Below are 25,759 nucleotides of genomic sequence, written 5' to 3' on the forward strand. Positions count from 1 at the left end.
ATTAATAGAAGACGCAAATGGTATATGCTCTGGAATAATCAGAACACAAAACTGACTCAAATTCAGATAACAAATTGAATATAAAAATATTTTCATAGTTAAATCCACCTCTCATAGCATGGTAGATATTATCTTATACTGATAATCGATATTATCCATATCATAAATACGAAATCAATGCCTAGAGAATTATTTATTTTTTTATCGCGGATCGTATGTACGTTATACGAGTTATAAGAACGAATAAATATTAAATTGTGTTGCATTACAGAGGCATTAATTTAGTTGAAACTTTTTCAAAATATCATCCATTTCGTCATGGCCTTGTAAACAATGGCGTGATAAAATGGTTTAAATGTTTTTAACACAGTCGTAAAAATAAAATATGTTATCATTATTACATTACTTGGGTAGGTATAATTCCGCCTATATACACATATCGCATGAATATAAATTCCCTATCGGAGGATTATAATAAATTAGGGTCTGTGTAATAGTATAATATCATATTAACAATACTAATGAATAGTTGGCAAATGCATTAATATATTAAAAAAGAGCTATGAATGTTTAGATAATGAGAGGCGAAATGTTTTAATCGTTGTAAAGCCGTTGCAGGTAATCGGGTGGTCCTAACAGCCCACAAAACTGTTTTATAGTATTCAGTTTATTTTCGTAATGCGCCAAGTGAGCAAACGGCCGGGGTATTAATAGCGTACGGTATACGACTTCGGACTTCGAATTTATGAATTGCTTTTCTCGCGTCGATTCAATACAAAATCGGTAGTGATTCACGTGTTTCTCAAATGATATAGTTCTTCTATTTGTGTGTGACTATTATAGTATTCAACGTAATGTACATTTGTTCGACAGTAACAATAAAGGTAATACAAAATATTTTGAACGCATGGCTCTGCATTTTATTCGGGTATTTTTACTACACATAAGGCTTAACAATACATAATTTTCTTCCAAGAAACAAAACGGTTGATTTTCACCCACCCTCTGTATGTGTTTGAATTCATATTAAATTTATTTTTTTAAATGACATTTACTTATAAAATTTTTTTAACTTAAAAATTGACCTATCTCTTGACTAAGTATCTTCATTGACTAGTCTCTTCAATCCGTTACTCTTGTCCGTATATTATTGTATTAATTATTACCTAAGATTATTTTCGTATTTATACTAAATTACAACTAAGCTTTAAAAAAAATCACATAAAACATTGTAAAATTATCGATAGACTGTTAAAAACTATCATAAATATAACGTTCATGAATCGCAACTTGATTTGGTTATCTAACACAATTAACTTTCAATAAGTCAATTTTTAAGATGGTTAACATGTTTTGAATCAAGGTTGTTAAAAAAATTAATTTAGTTCAAATACAAACTTAAAAAGAGGTTATGCAATTAAAAATAATTTTGTTAAACATTTAAATTATTGTTCAAAAATAAGTCTAATATCAAATCGTTTATAAAATACCCAAACTAAATTCATGGTTATGTGTTCGAAATATTTCTCGTCACACTTTCGTTGAAAACACTGTATACATATTACGTTTATTGATTTTATTTTTCAATTTTTTTAGCTTAACAATTTCAAGGAATTTGATTGACTATATCATCAACATTCAGATTGATTAATGACAATGCGATCCAAGTCCTAAGTGAACTCGTTATTATGAATTGAAGACGGGATATTAATTTTGGCGTCCTGATAATATTATAGCGTCAGGATATTGCACATGATCAATCCACTGTGACGTTGTTAATATTTCATTTTTATGACGAAACTGAGGGACATCATTGACAGAAGTCGCAACTGGGAAACGAGTATAATAGGTATATCCACAGAATAAATATTATATTTTTGCCTATATTATACCGTTTTTGATTTAAATTAATATCGTAAATATTATTATGGGTAAAGTAAGAAAATGGGTGTCGTACGAACAATTCTCCCCATAAAATAAAAGTAAAATAATAAAGGTAGGCAAAACATAAAATATATGGCTTATTAAAATTGAATTAAAAACATTGTAATACTAAATTTAAAAAATCAGGGTAATCAAACATTTGTACTGTTTAATTAATTATTTCTAAAAACTGGAAATAATTTGAATGCCATTAATTAAATATAATTTTAATTTTAGTAAACAGAAAATGTATATTATGATGATTATATTATTGTTAATTCATATTGAAAAAAAAAATAGAACCTGACGTAAGAATTTGTATTTTAAGTATCTAGTATGTTGTATGTATTGTATTATTAATTTATTATAAATTACACGAACTGTCAAACCACATCTGTGACATTTATTTTATGTTTATCATAAATTATGTCTTAAGAAATTTCTGTCAAACTTACATTTTTTTCATATTTCCGAAATTTTTTGACATTGCGTAGTTACACACATTTTTGTGGAGCCATATGTTAGTAAAAGTTATGTTTATACAAATATTTACGTTCAATTTTTAATTTTTTGAAATTTATTATCATACACTTACAGACTAATTAAATGTCTAGATTGTTAGATTATATAGTATACAACAAATATTTAAAGTTCAAACCACCATGTTAATCCCGTCCACAAACATAATAACAAAACACGTATAACAGACGTTGGGTCAATATATGGTATGATTGAAATTTCAAGGAGCTAAAAGTATCTATACGACTATACACAAGAAAATTTATAAACAAATGCTAAATTATTGATTATTGACATTAAGCAAGAGTACTTATTGTAATAATTATTATAGACTATATAGTAAAATATAGTACTTATAATTTTATATCGTATATTCGCATGGCCCATAATATTGTATTAATATAATTAGATAGTTACTTATATTAAATTCGACGTCATAACGTCTATCATGGTCAATATGCGTATTATGCGTAATAAAATAATTTACGTTAATTTAGCAAAAATTATCCATACCTACTGCGGTTGAAAGATATCTATATACAATAGGTATTTATCTATTATGCACATATTATTTTATTTTATTTCATAGTAAATATTAGCAATACTCATAATATATATATATATAATTTATTATATATTAATTTTATATATATATATATTATATATTATTTGTATTATACTGTAGGGTAGTGAACTGGCAGAATGTCTTAATGACCTATGATAAGTACTCCTGTAGTCAGGTTAGAGCAGCTGTAGTAGGCATTTTTATTACGGTATTTGCTTTTTGATATGAAGCCATCAATCTAAAAAAAAAATTCTGAGTGATAACAATCTATAACTATCGCTGTATTGGATTAAATAACTTTATTAACTTTAGCCACGATTTCTGAAATTGATAGCAGTAGGTACAATATAAATAATCAATGCACTACAATAATAACATTATGGTAATTTAGAATTTTAGATGTTATTATATTATAATTTAAAATATATATCCATCGCAGCAGTAGATATTTTTAACAAGTCTATTATGATTTTTTATTTTATAACAGTTTACTATGATAACTTAGACTATCGCTATAATATACATACGGATATCACAATAATTAAATAATTTTTTAGTTATTACTGCATTCACGATGTTCCATAATTTTTTTTAATTTCGAACTAATAAATAAACAACGGACGTGTGTTTAATATGATTAAATTATAGTAAGGGAAAAGCCCTCCTTTCGTCCGTCTTTGATATAGTATCTGTGTGAAAATGAGGGCATTCTATAACTCTAGAACAGTAGGCTTTTACCGGTTCACTGCACCCTTATTTCTAGGTGAGTTATATTTTACACGGGTACTTACCAATAATATTGGTATTAAATATAAATCGTCATAGAGTAATTCACTGTAATGTACATGTTAAATTTCAAACTTCATCACCCAAAATTAAATATTCTTTAAAAAAAAAACAAATACAAAAATAAAAGAATAATGAGTATACACAGACACACGTATTTCTAAGATAGTTACCTAATAATTTCTCGAAAATAGTACCCAACTGAATAATTTTGATCACATATTTTTGTTTCACAACGAATATGCCGTAAAAGTAACGATATTTTTCTTGGTCACAAATGTTTTGTTATTGTTTCATATATTAATTTTTAGTCAACAATATTCTGCTAAAAATCGTTTCCTTGATCACATAGTTTTCAATATTTAATTATTTACAATAATGCATTTTTACAGTTGTAATAAGTAATAGCCCTGCATGTAAGTTGAAAATATTGTTTTCTGATTTTTTTGACATCCGATTGTACGGCATGAAATTCGAACTGAACACTATTATAGTTAATCTTGATGTTATTATTCACATATTAAATTAATACAAATATTAATACCATAATATTGTAAATATAATATTTTTATAGATTTATTTGTTGTATTTTTTTTCTATTATGTAATAGCATTTTGCGCGCGAGCATGCAGCAACAACCACTATCGTGATTATGACTCCGACACCTATGAGTACTTGGCTTTAGTAACAACCTAACCTAACCTACAGTCGATGGGTACCGTACTACCGTGACATGTATTGAAGGTACATCGTAAATATTATTCATTTATTCAGGGAATAATAATGCAAATAATAATTATTTTTCAAAGGTAGTTCATTATGATTTTAGTTTTCGATAAGTCTGTTGAATTGATTTACGTTGGCATGTCTTATACACTTGCCCACTCGTTATTAACAAACGATCAAACAATTACAAACGATAATTATTTTTAGTTTTGTCTTTTAATTACCTAATAAGTAGTTATTATAATACTCTGATGTATACAAATATACCTAGGTACGTGTCTACAACGATCCTTATTAATGTTTTAAAATACAATCAATTGTAAATAATATATTATATATTATTTTATAAAAATACTATATATTGTATGTAAACCTATAATATAAAAAATGTTTATTTCTCAAATAGTAGGTATTTAATATTTATATAATATTATATGCAACTATAATATATAAAATTGAAATTGTATTGCTACGAATATCGAATTCGTTATTAACTTTGATTAGCTAAATCTTTATATAGTTTTTGTAAAATAATAAATTATTATAGAAGAATATAGAATGTACTAAATAATTAATATGTTAATTAAATTTGCTCTTATAACAAATTGTGCACTATAAACGTCACAACATTTAAAATTTAAAGCAAACACATATTCTATAAATATAATTTTCACATGACATTGAATAATTATGTTTAAAATTTCTTTTTTAAAAGGATATGGTTAATTATAATATTTACATTATTATTATGTCATGAATCTTAAAATAACTGTTAAGCTGAATAGTTATTGACACCATCTAATATTCACAATATATAATATATATTTAATAAAAATACAATTAATAAACGTAACAACTAACAATATTATTGTAGTTAAGATGTATTTGTGTAAAAATTACAATAAACAAAAAAAAATATGTAAGTTATTAAAAATAATTAAGAGTAAACAACTCATTATCTATGTATGATATAGCAAATAAGTAGGCACATATATAATAAGTAGTTAATAAATAAATTATGGTATACATTTGTGTACTATTATTGTACCTATTATGGAATTGCAGGTTTCACAAAACCTGATGCTTATTTTTTCTTTACAAAATACTTTTTCATAGTTTATTGGAAGTGAATAAAAGTGAACATTAAGAATTTAAGAAAAAAAGAAAACGATTAATTTAAAAAATTAACATTTTTTTCTATTACTTTATTAGATAAGATTTATTCATTTTTATAAATATAAAATAATTATGTACTTATTTAAAATGACGATAAATTGTTTAAGTAGAAAATTGGATAAATCGAATTTTATGATTATTTATTATTATTTTATTGTTAAAATGACAACAGAAAACGTAATATTTAAAAGCACTGAAATAATTATTTTTTTCTCTGTTTAAGGCCTAAGCCATAGAGTCTTAATAGTCAATATTCTACATACACATTGTATTTAGAAATCGTTATAACTTTTATGAGCACTGCCGCTTTGTGAAGACCCAGAAATAGTGTTCATTTTTGTCGACTCACTGTGATCCATAGAACCTCTAAACTTTTTCCGTAAGCTTATAATAACTTTGCGTTTGGCCACAAATATAATAAATATCATCACTCCTTGTAGTGCGTTAATTTCATCTAAAATGTGCCATATGAACCAATCATTTTGTAAGATTTTAGATAGTATCTCGAATGTCCACGGAATTCCCATAACCAGAAATAGTTTAATGCTCATTACAAATCTGTTAAAAAACAATAAATTAAAAGTTATTTTAAACCGAATGAAAAGTCCTTCGAAATTTTTCGACTTATTAGTTATTAATCAAAAATTGTTTGGCAGATTTATATTGACTAGTATTGAAGATTAAAACTAATAACTAAAAAATAAAACTATTTGATAAATAAATAACATAGTTGTACGAGAGCTTAGAAGAGTAATTAAGTTGCAGTAGTCAAAGAGAACATTAAATAATATGTAATTTAGTGATTAAAAAGAAAAAAAGCAGTTATGCACCTAAGGCTCGGAAGTTGTAAATATTGCATAATTTTTTTTTAAATAAACTTTTGAATTATAGTAGATCAAGCTAGATCCATTCTCTACAATAATGACTTATAAGTTTAAAAATTAAAAATTGAAAATATATATTTTGCATTTTTTGTCAATTCAAGAAAAGAAGTGCATAGGTATTTCTTCATTTTTGTTTACAAAGTGAATTAAATATATTATCTTTAATGTTTTCTAATAAAAAATTGATGTTTTTTTTGATGTCTTGCGTAGATATTTCAGTATACAACTTCAAAAATACTGAATATATATTTTTTATAAAAAATGTTTAGCTACCAATAGTATTTTTCAGTTAAAAATAAATTAATATTGGAAATTAACCTAAACCTAGTTCTCTACACATGAGTTCATATCTATTTTATTTTTAATTAATTTAATTAAACAATTTTTAATAAAATATAATTTTAACAATGTAACAATAGTAATATATACATTTAAATATTTTTAATCAATTATTAATATAAATTATTAAAGTATAAGTTAAAATATGATTTTTTCATTATTCTCATAATCTGTAGTCACTTGTCGCCTATATTTTGACTTACTTGTGTGACTAAAGATTACACCATAGATATAAATGTTGTGAGATTCCCTAAAATAAATATTAAGTAATACTGTTTGTCGTTTGGCGCATACTGCAAACAAATTATATCGTTTACAGTACGATTATTCTTCGTCAGATGGTGGTTACAGATTTATTTTCTATTTTATAACTCAATTTAATTATTCTTTAGCTACCAGTTGTCTAATTTATGGCGATTAAGTCCGTAGATAGTAATCTAGATTTAAATAACTCACAATTAAGATAATTAAGTAATAATACAAAAATATTTTAAGTTTTAACCAAAAATCGACGAATTATAATGTCATCTATAGTGACTATAGCACGGTATGGCTTATCTTATGGCCTTTACTGAAAAATTGTCACTTATAACAAAATATAGTCTTTAAACCACCAATAATAATATATAAATATATTTCTACATAGAATAAATATAATAAATTCTCGAAGTAGATACGTACGATTATTTATTATTTTACGTATTGTATAGTGAATGAGTTTAAATAATATAAACTGAAATTAGTTGATCGAATACACGATAAAGTCTTTACCAGAGGTAGTGAATCTTTTCCTGATCAAGTGCCAAAATTGTTTAATTAAAGTTTTTGAAAAACATCGAGTGCCAGTAATATGCTCAGAAGTACCTATACAACATTTTTTCTCTGGGTGTGGTGGTTTTGAAAAAAAAATCCATTGTCATTTTTAATATCAATTGTGTATTTTGTTAGTCTTACATATTTTAATAACATATAAGCAGCATTAGCTTGCTTCATCCCACCACGTGCTATCAGTTTTGAATTGAAATAATTCATCGTGAAAAATAAATTTTCACATACGAGTATGTTGACATGTGAATTTAATATTTTAAGTACATAGTATTATGTATGTTTTAAACTTTTAAAACTGATGACTTTATAACTACAAGACTAAACAATGAAATAAAAATATTTTAACTTTATATTAAAATTTGGCCAACAAAATATATGGCTTTATGCCATCATAGGTTCACTATCTCTGGTTTAGATACCTACCAAGAGTATGTAGTGTATCTCACGCTCCATATACTTACTTTTCTTTGTCAACAAGAAATCGCTGTGTTTTTGAATCGGTTCGTTTGAATTTATTGAGTTCAGATTTTATTCTTGAACAGTGAATAGCAGTTAGCATGAACAAAATTAAATTGGCAGACAGCATAGCAGAGACGGGTAGTATGAAGAAAACTATATTTCCGTAGTTAGTGTTTTCTGAAAAAAATTTAAATATAAATTAGTAGTTATATATTTGTATGTTATGTTATGACCATATATATATATATACGTATTTAATATAAACATCCAGTGGCGCTGACGTCCATTCAATGTCAGTTCGTGAAATCATAAACTTTAAATAAACACCCACCGTCAATTATTTTTTTTTAAGTCTAGTGGAGGGCTTTGCCGCCCGCAACACCACCCAATTAATATCTTCATTTGTTTATTAATTTATACAATTACCTACTCCAATTGGATAATTGCGTTATGGATAAACTAAAAATGTAGACCTTGGCTAGGATTGTACATGGTTTTGATATGTATGTTGTGACATATGTATTATAATAGTACTTAAGTAGATAGTTTATTTGTATAAGTAGTATATAATATATAAATATTAGTATAGCTATATACTAAGCTTCTCTAATGGATTCAACAAAAACTTTTTTCACAACTATAAAGCAGAGTTATAATGCAATGAAAAGCGTTAATAATAAATAAAATATAAGTAACAAATATTTTCTAATCGAAATAAGCTAATAAGATAATCTGTAAGACTATATACTTATAATTATGTATTTGTGTTTTTTGTATAATAAAGATAATACGTGATACTGTGATTACTGATTACCGTAATACCATTGTATTCATCAGGAATGAGCCAACTCCTATGCAAACTAATTACAATAATTTTGAAAGAGAAGTTTTTTATTTAAAACACTTTTCTAAATTTTTATAAAATAATAAATAATTTGTAAAATTTAAGTTGCCAAATTATTATGTTTTTACAAAAATATTTTTCAAATACTCTGTATGATAGATATAATAAAGATGTCAGTAGCGTGCCTAGACATTTTTTCCTGGGGGGGGGGGGGGTGAAGTTTAAATATTTTTGTTGGAACAATATTCGTGCATTATGATATATCGGCATATTATTCAAACAGAAATCATCATTTAAATGTTTTTTAAATAAATATTATTAAAGATATATTATTATTATATATTTTATGGTGATTATATTCTGGGCATAGTCCAATCACTTCCTCAACTGTCAACAGTATTTAATAGTATAAACATATAACACATCAGCCCATATTATAATAAACAAATGCAAATATAATACCGTATAAATACAATTTTTATAAATATTTTTAGAGAATTCGTCAGCAAAATACCTCAATCAGTTGTTTATGCTTCTGTCCGCAGTTCGTACGATATGATGGTTAACAGATGTAGGTATGTTTAATCAATATTATGTATCAAACGTTAACCATTTAATATTTATACGTTTCAAATAAAAGAATATTTAATGGTTTGTTTTAAATTTATTAATTAAAAAAAAACCAGTTGGAGTAGATTTAAAAAAAAATAATTTTGTGAACTTACCAGAAAACCAACAACTACGGGTTCCAATATCAGGTGAAAATTTCAGTAGCATTTCGTTGTGTGAATGTTGAAATAAATAACCAGTAGATACACAAATACTTGATAATCCCCAACAATAAATATGGTATACAATGGTACGTACTGATATAGATGCATTTCTGTTTATTGAATTGTTGTACCTAAATTAAAAATAAGTTGAAAGTATTATGAGCAGTTATATGAATTATTATTAGTACTTTTAGATTTTAGAAACAGTACCTTATAGCTTCATAATATTATAACTTATAAGCAATAGCTTGAAATCAAAATACAATTTTTCGATATTATTTTAAGTTAGGTTTATTGATATAAGTTGTTTTGATTTCAAAAAATTTTTATTATTAATTTTTTATTTTTAATTTTGATTTTAAAATTATATACTGATATTTTTATTTTATTATTTTTATATTATTGCACAATATCGATTATATTTTTTTTTATTTGTTATCGCTTTAAAATCGATTTTAACTTTGATTTCTACCTACAAGCTATATTTTCAAGATCGCTGTTTGCACGTTTCATAAACGTGTCGTCACGCATGAATCTAAGGCAGTCCTATGAAAACGAAATTACTTACCTATGAATAATTTTATTGACCTAACCTGTTAGTTATTGTTGAATTCTAATTTTTAAATACATTTTTTTTTAAATTTTATATTTATAATTTTTCGAATGATTAAACTATTATTATTTTGATATAATATTTTATCTATTTTAAGTTTTTTTCAATTCCAATTTCATTATAAATTTAATATATCATTATAAAAGAATTTTAATTTTGATATTAATTTTATTTCAAAGAGGATTTTTAACGATTTTTTTTTACATTTATATAATTAGTATTTAATTATAATTATTATCCATGAATTGTTTCTTTTGTTATTAAACTACTAGTTTGTAGGAATTTCTTACACGACTTTAATATGATAACTGCTATTTTTGATTATTGTTTATTAACTATTATGGACGATTATATACTTATTTGAATACACGACCAGGGGCAATATATGATAAATTCCAAGGATGAAGGGGAAACAAAATATTTTACACATACTTACAGCATATTTCATATTTACTGTTGGCCATGATAAGTACTTTTATACTTATAACAACTATACACTTTATACCTGTAGGCATATGAAATAATTTTTATTTATAGGTAATCAATGTCTCGTGTTTTGATGACTTTTAAATTTACTACACATCTACACATGCCATGGAGAGACCCACTCATCGCCCTACCTCACCCATAAAACGACCACTGGTTATTACAATAAAACTATAGTACAATCAACTATAATAAATATTAAATTTTCTAATGAAAAGGCTTACTAGTAATAAGTTACTAACATAACGATAATATTATGGGTGTCTCAAAAATATCCAGAAAGTGGTATGATAGGTGGTATGATGTTACACTTCACATTCGTAAGGTTAAATTATGGTGATATAAAACAATTTGTAAATCTTAACCGTAAAATTATAACAGAAAATCACAAATTATTTATATTTAATTAATTTTTACTCATAAGTTATGATTTATAATTATCTATCTCCTCATTTATGACCTAAAATTAGGGTGGCCATACTCGCGTTTCTGAAGATTATGTTCCCTTATTCCCACACATTTCGGAAGAGACACTTTGTTACGTTTTTAAAAAATAATTTCGTTTTAATCCCGTTGTTTCCGTATTATTTTAGGTATATGTACAAAAGAAAAAACATTGTACCTACACGAAAAGAATACGAAACAATATTTTTACAGTTTTATATTGAACTATTGAAATCAAATTTAATAATTAACTATAAATCACAGTTTATATTTTTATAACGAGCATCGAGTGACGACGACGAACAGTAATAATTGTTGGGTATAGCATATTATTATGAGATATCGAGATATGTCGTTATGGCGAGTATTACGCAGTGTAATGTTATATATTATGAATAACTTTCATCGTCTTCGCACGGACATCATTCTTTCCAACAACATACGCCTGCACACGATTCTACAACATTTGCGGAATCGTTCAATACCGTATTTCAACTAAAAGGAAAATATTATCACTAAAATACGATTAAAAATTATACAATTTTGTACAATTTTCGGATGTCATTTTTTAGAGTTGAAGCAAAATTGTTCTCGTGCCGTTTTTCCTTTGTAATATAATTATGGACACCGCTAGTTTAGAATTTTATAACTTTACATAAATACTCATGCTTGACATTGTTTTATTTTATTATATAAGAAGATAATTTACATACCTTAACATCCAGTAAATATCGAAACATATTACATTTAACCAGCAAAATGTTGTCAGAAATGCAAACAATGTAAAATAACCTAAAATTATACTTTAAATTAATTAAAAACATATAAACAAACAATATTAATTAATAATAAATATTTTATGGAAGTCAAAATATTAAAGACAGTAAGAAAAATAATAGCTGAAATGTTTTTATTTATTATTGTTTAGTTTTAAGAACTTTGAATTATTTTTGAAGTCTTAACTTATTTTATAAAATAGTCTAACCCAAGGACCTTCAACTTTTATTGCGGTGCACTCAATCTAAAATATGCTTTGGCATGCGGTTCAATATTGGTTAGAGAGGAATAAAAAGGTAAAGACATTTTAAGAAAGATAAGAATAATTTTATTGATATGAAAATATCTATACGCATCCTTACCAAAAAATGTATGGCTGTTGAAATTTCATGCAAACAAATGAACCCGCGTTACTGTAATAAACGCAAATTACTAATGGCCATAAATTCAGAAACTCTTGACCAATTTCAATAAAAGTTATATCAATAAATTTTCTGAAACTCGTAAGCTGTTTTTAGCTTCTTTTTAAAACTTCTTTAATTATGTTGCAATAAAGTGTTTTAATGAATTTTTTTTTGACTTACGATTATGAAATACTTATAAATTGACGCCATTGGCTTACACAATATAGTACCTTTTATTATTTCAAGGTTAGAAATATGGTATATTTTTCAATTCTCTTGTATACATTATATTATAATCTGTTACAATTGAAAAGAGTTAGGATGATTATAATATTATCATACTTAAAAAATCAAATTTCTAAAAAATTAGTTTTGTAGAATATGATGAGTATTAGAATAAGTCGCATATTTTATTTACAAATTTTCATTAACATGATATTTAATGTAAGATTCTGATTTTCAATTTTGTAAAATGATTTATTCGAACAAAATCTATCAGTGGTGGTGGCATAAAATCATAAGTAATAACATATCGTTTACATACTCACGTACATTCTACAACAAAATATTCCGGCCATCTCCGTTTAACTATTCCAAAATTAAGATATGGTTTCCCCAAAATATTATTAAAGTTGTGATTATGAGTAGGTAAAATTATCGTACTTCATTTAAAATGATCAAGTGTTTTTGTTATTTTGATTATGGTATTATGTATTCGTGGTATAACTATTTTCACTTTTTTTTTTTTTTAGAATTTCAAAAATGTTAGAATTTGTTCTAACAATGTCTGCAGGAAGCCAAAAATTGAACTTCAAATAGCTGAGGCAATTAAAAAAGAAGTAAAAAAAAAAAGTGAGTAAATATAAATGATTAGACCAGCGATTAAATAAAATCGTTACAGGTTATGACAGAACTAATAATATTCATAAAAATAAATATCTTCAATAAATTGAATATAATTTGATATATTATACTTTAATTAATATTTTATTAGATATTTTTGTAAATTTTTAAATAATTAATTAAAACATGTATTTCATTACATTTTAGTACATTTTTTTACAACATGCATTTTTGAAAAGGAGAATGAATGTTTCTATGAATTTTAATATATTAAATTATTTTATTTATGCATATTATTTCTTATAATATAAATTTATGAACGATACATTTTTTTAGTTAATTTAAAATTAATTAGTTAATAGTTATTTACGATATAATATAATATAACATGACTATGTTTGTAGGCGGACATTATTTTTATAGAATGTTATTGCTATAAGAAAAATATAGTAAAATTAATTAAAAATATAATTTAATTTGAAAAAAAAAATGTAAAATAATTTTTTTGTGACACATTATCGCGGAATTATATTATATGTCGGAGATATTATGACCGGAATGTTTTGACGTGTCACTCTCACGGAAGCATTAAAATAATTGTCTATCCAATAACCCTAAAAAAAGGAGTGCTTACAACCCCGTTGAGCTGTTCTGGCATATCATATAATATTTTAATGCATATTCGCACGCGAGTGTCAACAGGTATTATATTAATGGGCAATGGCGGTGTGTATATAATTATTATTACGACGAACACTGATGACTTTTCAGACCCGGACGATATACTCTGCCGTTTAAATATAATACACACCTTTAGGTACCCATTCATTAAACTAATTTCTAATTTGTATTTTTTTTTCTATATTTTTAGGTATTATTCTTAAAACCGTTTTCCGTCGGACATTTAATGACGGCGCGGAGATGCATTGGTCCTTGGATGTTTTTTGTTTGCTCGAAATGAAAATAATATTGTCCACGATAAACGAATAAAATATAATATTTTGTTTTAATAAAATAAACAGCCGACACGGCGATATCGCAACATACCGAAGAACATGCACGGCTGGCCGTTGATGGCGTCCTGTAGCCACTGGATGGTCAGCAGGCAGACGAACGACAGGAGCAGGCAGGCCACGTAGCACATAACGTTGTAGCCGTGAACGTTGCGGAGACCGGACAGCGTGGCGTACACGAGCAGCGTGAGCGCGAGGCACACGATCGACGGCACGGAACCGGCCAGGATGACGAAGTATTTCCAGCTGCCGCGCGTGTCCACGGCCGCGGCCGCCGGGCCGGCCACCGGGGCGCACACGAACGCCTCCACGCCGACGGTGGCGGGCGGCCCGGCCACGGCGTAATACTCCACGCAGTAACGGGTGGCCGGCACGAGCGCGGCGTAACCGGTCAGGTAGAGGTTGCCGTCCGCGGTCAACGCGAACCCGCCGCGCACCTTGTCCCGCTTGGCGCACGCGAGCCGCGCGTAGTACGGCAGCACCGTGCTGTTCGCCGGACCCGCCGGCCGGCCGTCCGCGTCCGTCTCGTAGGCGGACAACGCGAACGGCGTCTCGCTCTTCTTGCACCCGCCGGTTCTGGATAACACGACAATACAATTATTAATACTCGTTAGTTCGATTGCCGGTTCGGAGGTCGCTCGTGGGCGCCAAGTAATACTCGGCTGTCATGACCGACCTCGATCATCCGAACTGTATATAATATCGGGAGGACCTAGCGCCGGATCCGGACAGACGAGAGGAGATTCAGGGCCCGACTACTCGTTTTGCCGAAAACCGGTCACCGGTAAATGTGGAAAAAGTTTCGATTTGCTAATAACTTCGAGCTTGATTTCATATATACATAGCATAAAAAACTACGATCGGCCATAAAAGATGAAAACTAAATGTGTAGAAAATCAGAAGAAAGATTACCGTTTGCAACAGAAAGGTATATAGGTAGCGTTTATAAAGTTAAATGGCATTTAATAACATATTTTTTTTCTAATAACGTTTCAAATTATTTATTTAGGCTACAAAATGGGACGATTTGTATTTTGGAAAAATAATTTTCTAAATTAAATTTAGAAAATAGAAGTTCGTAAGGTTAGGAATTTTTATATCTAATGAATAGTTGACTTGAATAATGTTCGTAATTTATGCAAATAATTTGGAAAAATAAAAAATTATATTTTTAAGTATAATCAATATATATAATGTATGTCGGATGTCGACAAATCGGGCGTCGGCCAATCGGTACGTCACGGACTCACGGATGAGAGTTTGGATATTGGGAGTTTTTTTTAAACGTTATAACGTATAAGTAATTTAAAATCTTTGATATGACATAATGTGTATTGTGTATGTACTATATTATTATCACAATGTTTTAGATTAATTATTTAATAATATAATCTATAAAGATGCGTATAGTAGTATACTCACTGCAGTAGAAAACAAAACATGACTGGAAAGTAGTGCAAAAAGCTTCAATCGGGTAGAATGAAAAATAATGACCGTTCGTATAAATGTATAAAAATAGTACATAATATTATGTACAAATACAATACAGTATATGTATATATAATATAATATATATTGATATGCTGGCCGCACGTGCATGGACGTTGTTTAGATAAACACATAGCGTATCGATTATCACAATAAATATTATGTACACATATGCATGTAATGTACTAATAATAAATTCCAATAACAATTTAAAATCGGTATACCGGCCAATACGTTTCGAAAATAGTGTTCGGATATATCGATTGACGCGTATTGACGTTCGGGCAATAGAGAGAGTTCGTGTTACAGAGATTCGGATAATCGAGAATCTATAATATAATAATATGAACGAATATATTCATATAGCACGGTAGAAGCAATTTAATTTTTCTTTTTTTTTTTTTTGAGGGGAAGAGGGGGATAAATTAATGTGTTTCTTATATAAGCCCCTTAAGGTCGTTACTGAAAAAACCATTGGGGGGGGGGGGGGTCCAACATTTTTTTAAATATAAATACTGAAAATTTATAGTCGATAAACTATTTTCACCACTAAAATGTTTCTACTTTTAAAAATGTCGAGGTAACTCTCTCCAATTACAGCCTTGAAGCCCCTCTCTTAATTTATTTCGAATAATTTTTTACATATTACAGGATGTATACTGTATAGGCCACATTTTATTGATATATTGTTATTAATTTATTATTATATTATTCAGGTCTATCTAGATAGGGAACACCCATACACACCCGTAGACAAAAAAATTATTAACAATTCCAAAAAAAAAAAAAAAAACGATTAGGAACTAGCGCTATCTAAAATCAAAAAGAAAATAACCAATAATTGATAATATTATTTTATTAAGAATCGTCAATTTTTTACAATATTTTAATTTTTAAATGAGTTATGACCATATTTATATTTTAGTATTTTACATACTCACGCTCACTTAAAAACATACAAGTGGTGAGGTTAGGTTAATAATTGTAACTTAAAGTTAATAAAAATATGTCAATTTATTTTAATATTAATGTCAACAACATAAAATCGGTAAACGTAAATTTACTATTTTACATGTTTTTAAGCCAGAAATAACACATTTGAGTGTAAACATTGTTTCAAGGCACTATGTTTTTTCTCTCTTTCTATACGACGTAGACTGGAGCGTACTGACTTGTTATCAAAACAGATAAAAACGCTATCTGTGTTATTATGTGGGCTTTTTAAAATCATTTAAATTTGTCTATGATATAATTATTATCAATTTTAAATTATAATACCTTCCATATTCATAATAGTAATTAGTAATTAATTACTTTTCATAAAAAAAGTCATCGCACAAAAGGTCAATTCTTTCTAATATTAAATCAAACAACATAAGATTAATTCTGCTGAATGCAATATATGTTGCTCATGGTTCAAAAAGATAGCAAATGATCAGCATAATCGTATGCGTATATTGTTTCAATCAATGTTATACAATTTTAATGACAAGTTTATTAGTATAATATATAATTTGATGATAACCACAATATATTTAATTTACAGCAGTTGTGATGGCAGTTGGCTTAATAAAGTCGACAAAAAATAATGTTTAATCGATTTTAAAAAATGCGTGTAATAAATTACATAAAAAAAGTAATCATATGATTATATAAACGATTTTATTTGTAAAATAAAAAAAAATTCCATGGACGTGTCTATGCTTAGTGGGTATAGAAGAAGTTAAGTGTATCTCATTATTGATTAGGTTACTAAAATGGATGTGTTAAATTTGAGTTCAGTGATAAATCATTCTATACAATAAATAATAATTCTGATCGAAGACAGTAATATGAAAAAGTTGGTTTAGTTACACTAATACAATGAAAATATTATAAACATAATTAATTCCTCATACCTACAGGTTTTTGTTTTTTTATCGTAATTAAAAGTTATGTTTAACTTTTAGCCACGTTAATTTTTTGTAAGAAATTAAAATATTATGACAAAGTTTGATATTCAAAAAGATTTTTGTTATTTAGTTATGATTAAAAAATAATATCGTAAAATTTGTCAACATTTATTTATTTACAAATTATTTTTTCAAGCTGAAAATACAACATTTTTCATAAGTTGTTATTACAACAATCTAAATATATTTTAAAAATAAAATTTTGTAAAATAAATTATTCATTAAAATTGAATAATTAAACACAATATAACAATTTTAGTTAATTTCTTGTAATGCAAAAAATATTATTCATGGAAACTTGATACTTTTCAATTTTTACCATTACGTGTATGTATTATTATTTAATATATACAATGAAATTTTAAAAGTATTTAAATTAGTTTAAGCTATTTATACCATGAATCTATTCATACCATTCTTAGTTATTTAATTATGTTGGTATTGACTAATACCCAAATTATTTATGTATAATGAAATAATATTTTTATAATTATTATGTAAATATAAATTTTGTTTTTTGAAAAAATTAGTTAAACTTATTATACTATAGTATTATACCTACTTATATAAAAAAAATATTTGTGATATTATGTGAAATGTAATAAAATAAACTTGGTAATATAGGCTGATAAACTACTATCATTTGTATAGTTGCAAAAAATGAAAACAAAAAAAATCATAAAAACTCATTATTGTTAAGTTATTACACCTATAGTTCCGTCTTCGAATCTAAAAGTCAAAAGTTTCAAATTCTTATAAATAGCCAAAAACTAGTCAATACATATTTTGAAATATCCAGAAAATACTAATATACATTTTTTGTGAAAAATTTAAATTTCTGTAAAAGTGCCAACAACATATAACTTGCTAATATAAACCTCTTATATAAAGTTTTAGGGCGTAGCATTTTTCTACTATACCTACAACACGTACACACACACACGACGAAAAATCACACATTATTGTAAAATCTATATATTCGTCGTTTCGCAAAGAATTCTAATAAATAAGGTTACAACTGATACAAGTATTTTGGAAATGAACTTATGATGAGGTGATTGCTGGGTGAATAACCTATTAATTAATAAAGTATTAGATATACCTCATTATAAAAGCGAAGAAAAAAAATGGGAGAAGTGATGTCAACATTGTATCCAGGTGTGGTGCGAGATTTGCTTCTGGATGAAAATTATAAAGTATAATATTATAATTTATTATACACACATAGAAACTAATTTAAAAATTCTAAAATGATTAATATTAATATTTAATAAACAAATTAATAATAATACTTAATTTGTAACTATTTTTGCCGTAGGAAAAAGGAATTATACTTTTGGTTTTATTTTTGCGGTGAAAAAAATTGTATTGATACTTGATGGAAACTAACTTGTAACTTGTAAGTATTTTGAATTACATTTAATTAGGTATCTTGATATAATGTAATAAAGTACTTGTTTGTATAGGTTAGAGGAAAATAATATTTTAGTTGGAAATTAAACAAAAATGCACTATGAACTCAAAATAATTAAATCTTGAAAAATCCATAACATTAAGATATTCAACTATAAAATGGTTGCGTGTTTTGATGTTTTTTACGGCATTTGTACATTCAGTAAGTCAACTTAATATTTTTGAACATAGAACAAACAAATATATTTTGTATCACAAACTTATGAAACATGATGATATTTTTCTTTACCTTGGTTAAGTCCATTACATTAGAACTTATGAGTAAATATAAATGTTTGCCGATAATTTATAGTTCTGTACATAATGCAACTAGTAGACACTGTATGTATACAATTGAATATAGACTATGATATGATATTTACCAACTAACGGTAAAACTATTAAAAAAAACTTTTACTAAATTCTTTTAAAGATCCCTGTGGATTTTAGACTTTTTCTTATTCACATTGGTAAACCCTAGGATACCTATACAAAATTCAAAATAGTAAGTTTTATATCGAATACAGAATGATTCGTTATTCATTATATTTCATTATAGTTTTGTCTTTTACAATACCTATAATGCGCAGATCTTATAGAATATGTACAAACAATGGTGGTAAAAGTAGTCCGAGCTCTATTATTATGATCGGGAAAATAGGTTTGATATGGGTTCAATAATTTTACAAACACAATCGGATAATATTGTAATCAAAACTATAACTATGCAGTATAATACATAGTGTTATAGTGATTACGAATAAAATCACAACGTTATCATAATAATAATTCAATTTTTATTCGACTATATTTTTAAAAATATCAAATATTGTATTAAATATTTTTAAACTCATTGCTTGTTTATAATATCAATATAATATCTAAATTCTACATCATTACTTACACGTTACAGTGGTATAGTTAAACGTATATAAACGTTACGCGTTCAGTTATATTTACAATATACGTATAATTTATGTAAGTACCTACTTATAAATCGCGTTTATTGGTTGAGTCGTTCTCTAACACTTACGAGTCCGTTGATCGTATACAGTTGTATACGTTTTGTTTTATATTTAAAAATTGAATCGAATACATAATAATAATTATATATCATAATTACATATCATAATTCAAAATATTCTATTTTTAATATTATTTGTGTATCTCCGCTTTAACTCTTTCAAACCATCCTCATTTTAATTATAATTACGCTCGTCTAATAATATTGCTTAAAAGTGAATTTAAGTTTAGCAAATAATAAATTTTAATTTAAAAGTGGTAATAATAATGAAAAATATCTCAAAAAATGACCTGTAAAAAAAACTTTTTTATCGCATAGAAACCACTAAACCGCATAATATATGCAATATAAATTATAATCTCATTTTGACATAATATCAGTATGCAATGATAAAACCCAGTATACACTATGCATTTTAATATTTATACTCGAGAGACCCGGTGCCCGGTGGTTTATAGGTACTCGCCCATTTATTATAAATAAATTTATCAAAATACATGTATAATATATTATGTTGTTTGATAAACCTGCAGTCGGTTACTATCAAATCATCCTTTCATCTCGTATATTAATATAATCAAGACGTACTGTGGACAATAATAAAAGGGGCGTATCCTGTAGGAGACATAATGCTACTTAGACCAAAATTCTCAAATTTAAGTATACGAATATATTAAAGAAACGCATTGAAGTTTTACACATTCGTAATGACTAATATGTAATGCGTACATTTGTTACCGTTAAAATATGTAATGCGTTATTTAATAATTTAACGAACTGCTTTAGTTAAAGTAACTAGTAAGTATTTACAATTTATAATTACATTTTGATATTATTATTATAAATTGCATTGAATAACTAATTATTCTAAACATTCCTTAATTAAGAATAGTTAAAATATACGCACATCAGTACCTAGTTGAAGAGTAGATATAAATGTATAGGTATTGAAAAATACATGTAAATACGAACATGTGTAGTGGGGCACATTAACTTCTTGAAGAATAAAAAATATTAATTACATTCAAAAGTAATAACATATTTTATACTTGAAATATTGTTCACAAATACTTAGGATAAAATGTAGTTTTAGACAAAAAAGATAGGTACTTAGAAAAATTGACAATTTCAAAATGAATACCTTTACGAAATTATAAAAATATTTATAACATTATTTATTATTATATTATTATAATAAAATATAATTTTTTAATTTTAAAAATTAAGTTAATTTATTAATTGCCTAAATTTGAAAATGATGCAGTGGAATAACAACTATTTATTATTAGATGACAATTTGGTAACGTTATGAATTATATAATATACATTCTTATATTTTAATTACATCATATTTTTCATTATTTATGTAAAATAATAAATATAATCGTTGTTCCTACTATCGATAACGAAAACGACACTAACTAGTTTACACGTAGTCAAAATTTCATTTTATCCTGACTATACTTCCAATATAGGTACATAAAATACAAACATAACTGAACAATTTCTAGGAATTTATAAAATATCTAACTGAATTATAAAAATATATTAAGTACTTGGTTTATTATCATCTTTATTTGATTAGTGTATAAACTATAAAGCATCAAATATTACGAAACATGAATGTTTCATACTGTAACGCTAACATATTATAACTAAACAGATTAAAATATCTTCGTGTTACAGTATTGTTCCTTTATTTTATTAAATTTAATAATATTTGATACTTAAGTCATAAGACTTAAAACAACAAAAATGTATTATTACATATAATATAATATAATATTATGTTCAGTTTAAGTACGCTTTAATAGACTATATTCAAGAACACTATTTTTATGCATTTTGCACGATTACAACAACTTTAGTCTATAAAATATACACAGTCTTATTATTTTTTAGCGTCAGTTGTTGGCAGTAGAGTGGTTACTGGTTAGTATGATTACTGTTTGCGCCGGTAAAATAGTTCACGGGCATCTTTGTTTTATTACGCTGCATTCCGAACACGTATCATTTTGAAAACTATATAGGTAGCTATATTCTGTACAAATCATATGGTACTGTTGCAGGTATATATCATTATAATATATAAAAATAAATGTATGCAAAATTAAAGAAGTCAACAATTTAACGTTTCTCCTCGATCATTATATTATGTACCACTGGGGCGTTGGATTGTATTTGTCAAAAACGCCTACAAAACACAAGTGAACACGAATTGTGGGCTCAAGAAAGTTTATAGTACTATTACAACTAAACCATTGACTTGAGATTATTATAGGCGAAAAATCAAAATCGAAAAATATTGAAATGAAATAGACGAGACTACGATAGATATTCGAATAAGATGTCTTGTGTCTTTGAGCGGGTTGAAGAACAATGTGGATTTCGTTTCAAATTTGATCCACCCTTTAAATATCTATTATATTCTATATTAATATCGTCTTTACATATTTTACGTACAATACGTATGTCCACAAAAACGTTATAATGTCTATACCTGTGAATATTTCCACGGAGACAATATTTATTTAAATGACTGACATCAAAGTTGTTGTAGTAGCAATATCTATCGTTCATGTTATTTATTTATTCAAGTCAATCTTAATTTTATGACTATACGGATTAACTAACAAAGTATTGATGAAAATAGAAAAATCGTCACGCTAATTTTTTTTTTAAATTCTCGCCCATATAATGTGAATCCGAGAATCTTAAAAATCTTGTTTTCTAATTATTTTATTTCCAAGTATGTAATGTCTTTCGTGCGTAGCAGTCGTCACACGTCCCCCACCCCCCGCACACCACAACCACTTTTTGACCACGACCTAAGCTATATAGATACACTCGGAGTAAGCGCATGCTATACTTATAAACGCCGCGGACTTACTCGGCGACGATCATCCGGTCGCCTTTGCAGCACTTGTTGACGCACGTGTAACGGCCCCCATCGCAGTACTGGTCGCGCGGCCGGCACGTCCTGGCCACCAGCTCCTCGGACGGCGTCAGGTCGAAGCAGTAACCCGGCGGCAACCCGTCGGCCGACGCGTTCGCTGCTCCCATCAGCCCGGACACCTCGTCGGCGGGTACGTCGACCAGCACGTGCGCGGCGTCGCACTTTGGCGGCTCGTAATCGTAGCCCACCATCGCCGCGTCGGCCGCCTGGAAGCCGTTACGCAGTCGCCGCATCATCCGCTGCCGGTACTCGTCGCCGTCCGCCCCGGCCGGACCGCAGAACCGCATTTCCGGGTCGTACGGCCGGCCCGGCGGACAGCATTTCCGGACCGGCACGGCTGTCAGGTTGTCGTCACACGTCCCACCGTCGATTGCCTGGACCGCGTGGAACGTCCGGTTTCCATTCCGGCAAGACGCGATGCCGCCGCCGCCGCCCGCGACAGAACTGCTGTCGCAACAGAAGGCGGCGTCGGCGGCCGACCGACAGCCGATCGCGACAACGAGCAACGGGACGGCGGCGGCGAAACACGATCGGACGGTATACATCGCGTGTGCACACTGTTCTCGCGGCGACGGTGGACGGTCGCGATAGCGACGTGCCGACGCAATCGCGACCGTTCGACATGCTGCCGCCGCCGCCGACAGCGGCGCTCGTATGTGATATTATTGTAAAATAACATTATATTGGTTTCCGTCGCATAATTAATATTATTAAATAATTTTGTTTTTGAATTATAATAATAATATAATTATATCATGTTTGGTGTTATGAACACATGCGATTTATAATTACTAATTAGTTATTATAATACGTCCGGGCGAGTTATCGCGTAATGTATTATTATATTTTATTCTGCAACGACTGCCGTCGCAAATGCACCTACTGCTGCAGCGGCTGCTTCTACGGATTGTCATTATGACCGATACTACACGTTCAGCACTGACGATTTCAATTATGATTTTAGTGTCACTGTATCGCGACGTTACTCTGTTTGTAACGCGTAAAAGAAAAAAATAGTTTGCTTAAAATATGAGTACAGTCGAGTCGGGATAACTCGATTTATTTTTTTATTCTCCTAGAAATATAAATTATATATAAATTCGAGTTAGATATCTCGAAGCGAATTTTTATCTCCCTTCAACGCCGAGTGATAACTCAAAAGTTAATAACAATAATAATATAATATGGTACAACGTATAAATATATTATATTGTTATAATAATTAAATATTAATAATATAATAAATGCAATGTTTTCGTCAAAAATCATATCTACTTACTATATATATAAATATATATATATATATATATACTAATAGTACAATAAATTAAGTACTTTAATAGCTATATCAGCAATAATTATATTATGAAATATCCTTAATGATATAGACCGTTTCCGTTCAGAATCGTTTGTCATTGATATATCATTGAATTCGAATGTAATACATCCATTACAGTGGCCCACTCAACGCTTCGCATAGCAGATGAGCGTGGTACCCATTTTTCCATCTTTATTATTTTTGGTCTCCAAAATTACCATCTAGAAATAATTTGCTACAAAAACATCAAATCTAATTATATTTTAAGATGGCACATCGGTGCTCAGTATGTCATATACGAGTAGTATTCGGTATTTGTATACAATATAGATACATTATAATATACGAATAACGCTTGAGGGATATGAAATCAATATTTTGACGTGTTATCTCTGCGATTCGAATAATGTAAAAACCAAAGCTAAGAAATACTCAGTGTAAATTGTTTTACGATTGTATAACGAATCACTGCGAGAAAAAACCAAAACTAAAACTTACTTAAAATATTCGCAGACAATTGACTGGACTCGTGGTAAAAATGAAAACCATTGTATATATAAATATTGACTCGGCGGCGTATCGCAATCACAACAATAATACCTTTAAAGTGTATATAATATAATGATATATTATGCACCGTGTCTTGATTATATATTATAGGCACTGGAGCACTCCGCCGGACGCGCAACGTTTAAACCTGACCCCCCACCCCATCCCACTGCGTATGTATTGAATTGCCGATCAAACATTTATGTATAGTTTTTATAGGTACTGCACAATAATACGTGATTTGTAATCGACGATATCATTATATGGTCACGGCTATAGGGATTTCGTGGTTTTGCATACGTATCGCACTGTACATACGATATATACATCATAATAATATAATATCGACTTGGACGTAATTATAATAGTACGCTGTAAGACATAAACTGTTATGTATGTATAAAATATAATATAATAGGTAAAACTGACAGAAGTAGGTAAATAACAATATAGGTCAATATGAAAATCGTAAAAATTATAAATTTAGTATAGATGATGTTAGACACTAATATATACAATAATAATATGATTTGTAATCGACGATCATTATATTCCTACCGTTGTGTATTGGTATTTTGTCTTTTAATGGTTTCTCATACTATATTTAAAGAGTGAATC

The 25,759-nt window shown here is 28.0% G+C and overlaps 1 protein-coding gene and 2 long non-coding RNA genes across 4 annotated transcripts; 2 read left to right on the forward strand and 1 right to left on the reverse strand.

Moving 5' to 3' along the window:
• The first annotated feature begins 569 nt into the window (after positions 1–569).
• On the forward strand, positions 570–14,526 carry LOC132926895 (uncharacterized). 2 transcript variants are annotated; one of them, XR_009661551.1, is made up of 5 exons: positions 570–884; positions 1,597–1,849; positions 12,345–12,438; positions 13,299–13,398; positions 14,261–14,526. It is a non-coding gene; the product is annotated as an uncharacterized LOC132926895 (long non-coding RNA). The 2 variants fall into 2 exon arrangements; XR_009661550.1 differs by lacking the exon at positions 12,345–12,438 and having other exon boundaries at positions 571–884.
• LOC132926894 (probable G-protein coupled receptor Mth-like 1) lies at positions 5,391–23,860 on the reverse strand. Its single transcript, XM_060991316.1, has 6 exons — positions 23,209–23,860; positions 14,437–14,978; positions 12,079–12,157; positions 9,775–9,953; positions 8,208–8,382; positions 5,391–6,253 (listed from the first exon to the last, which is right to left on the reverse strand). The coding sequence occupies exons 1-6, from the start codon at positions 23,817–23,819 to the stop codon at positions 5,968–5,970; spliced, it is 1,872 nt and encodes a 623-aa protein (XP_060847299.1). The 5' UTR covers positions 23,820–23,860; the 3' UTR covers positions 5,391–5,967.
• On the forward strand, positions 14,972–20,362 carry LOC132926896 (uncharacterized). Its single transcript, XR_009661552.1, has 3 exons — positions 14,972–15,330; positions 19,161–19,241; positions 19,309–20,362. It is a non-coding gene; the product is annotated as an uncharacterized LOC132926896 (long non-coding RNA).
• Positions 23,861–25,759: the final 1,899 nt, after the last annotated feature.

Source organism: Rhopalosiphum padi, chromosome 3 (assembly GCF_020882245.1).
Source record: "Rhopalosiphum padi isolate XX-2018 chromosome 3, ASM2088224v1, whole genome shotgun sequence".
Classification (NCBI taxonomy): Eukaryota; Metazoa; Arthropoda; class Insecta; order Hemiptera; family Aphididae; genus Rhopalosiphum; species Rhopalosiphum padi.

Coding starts and splice junctions, on each gene's coding strand:
- LOC132926894 (XM_060991316.1), bottom strand. CDS start 23,819: ATGTATACCGTCCGATCGTGTTTCGCCGCCGCCGTCCCGTTGCTCGTT. Junction 14,979..23,208: donor GACCGGATGATCGTCGCCGA/GTAAGTCCGCGG, acceptor CGTGTTATCCAG/AACCGGCGGGTGCAAGAAGA. Junction 9,954..12,078: donor GATATTTACTGGATGTTAAG/GTATGTAAATTA, acceptor TTTTTAATTTAG/GTACAACAATTCAATAAACA.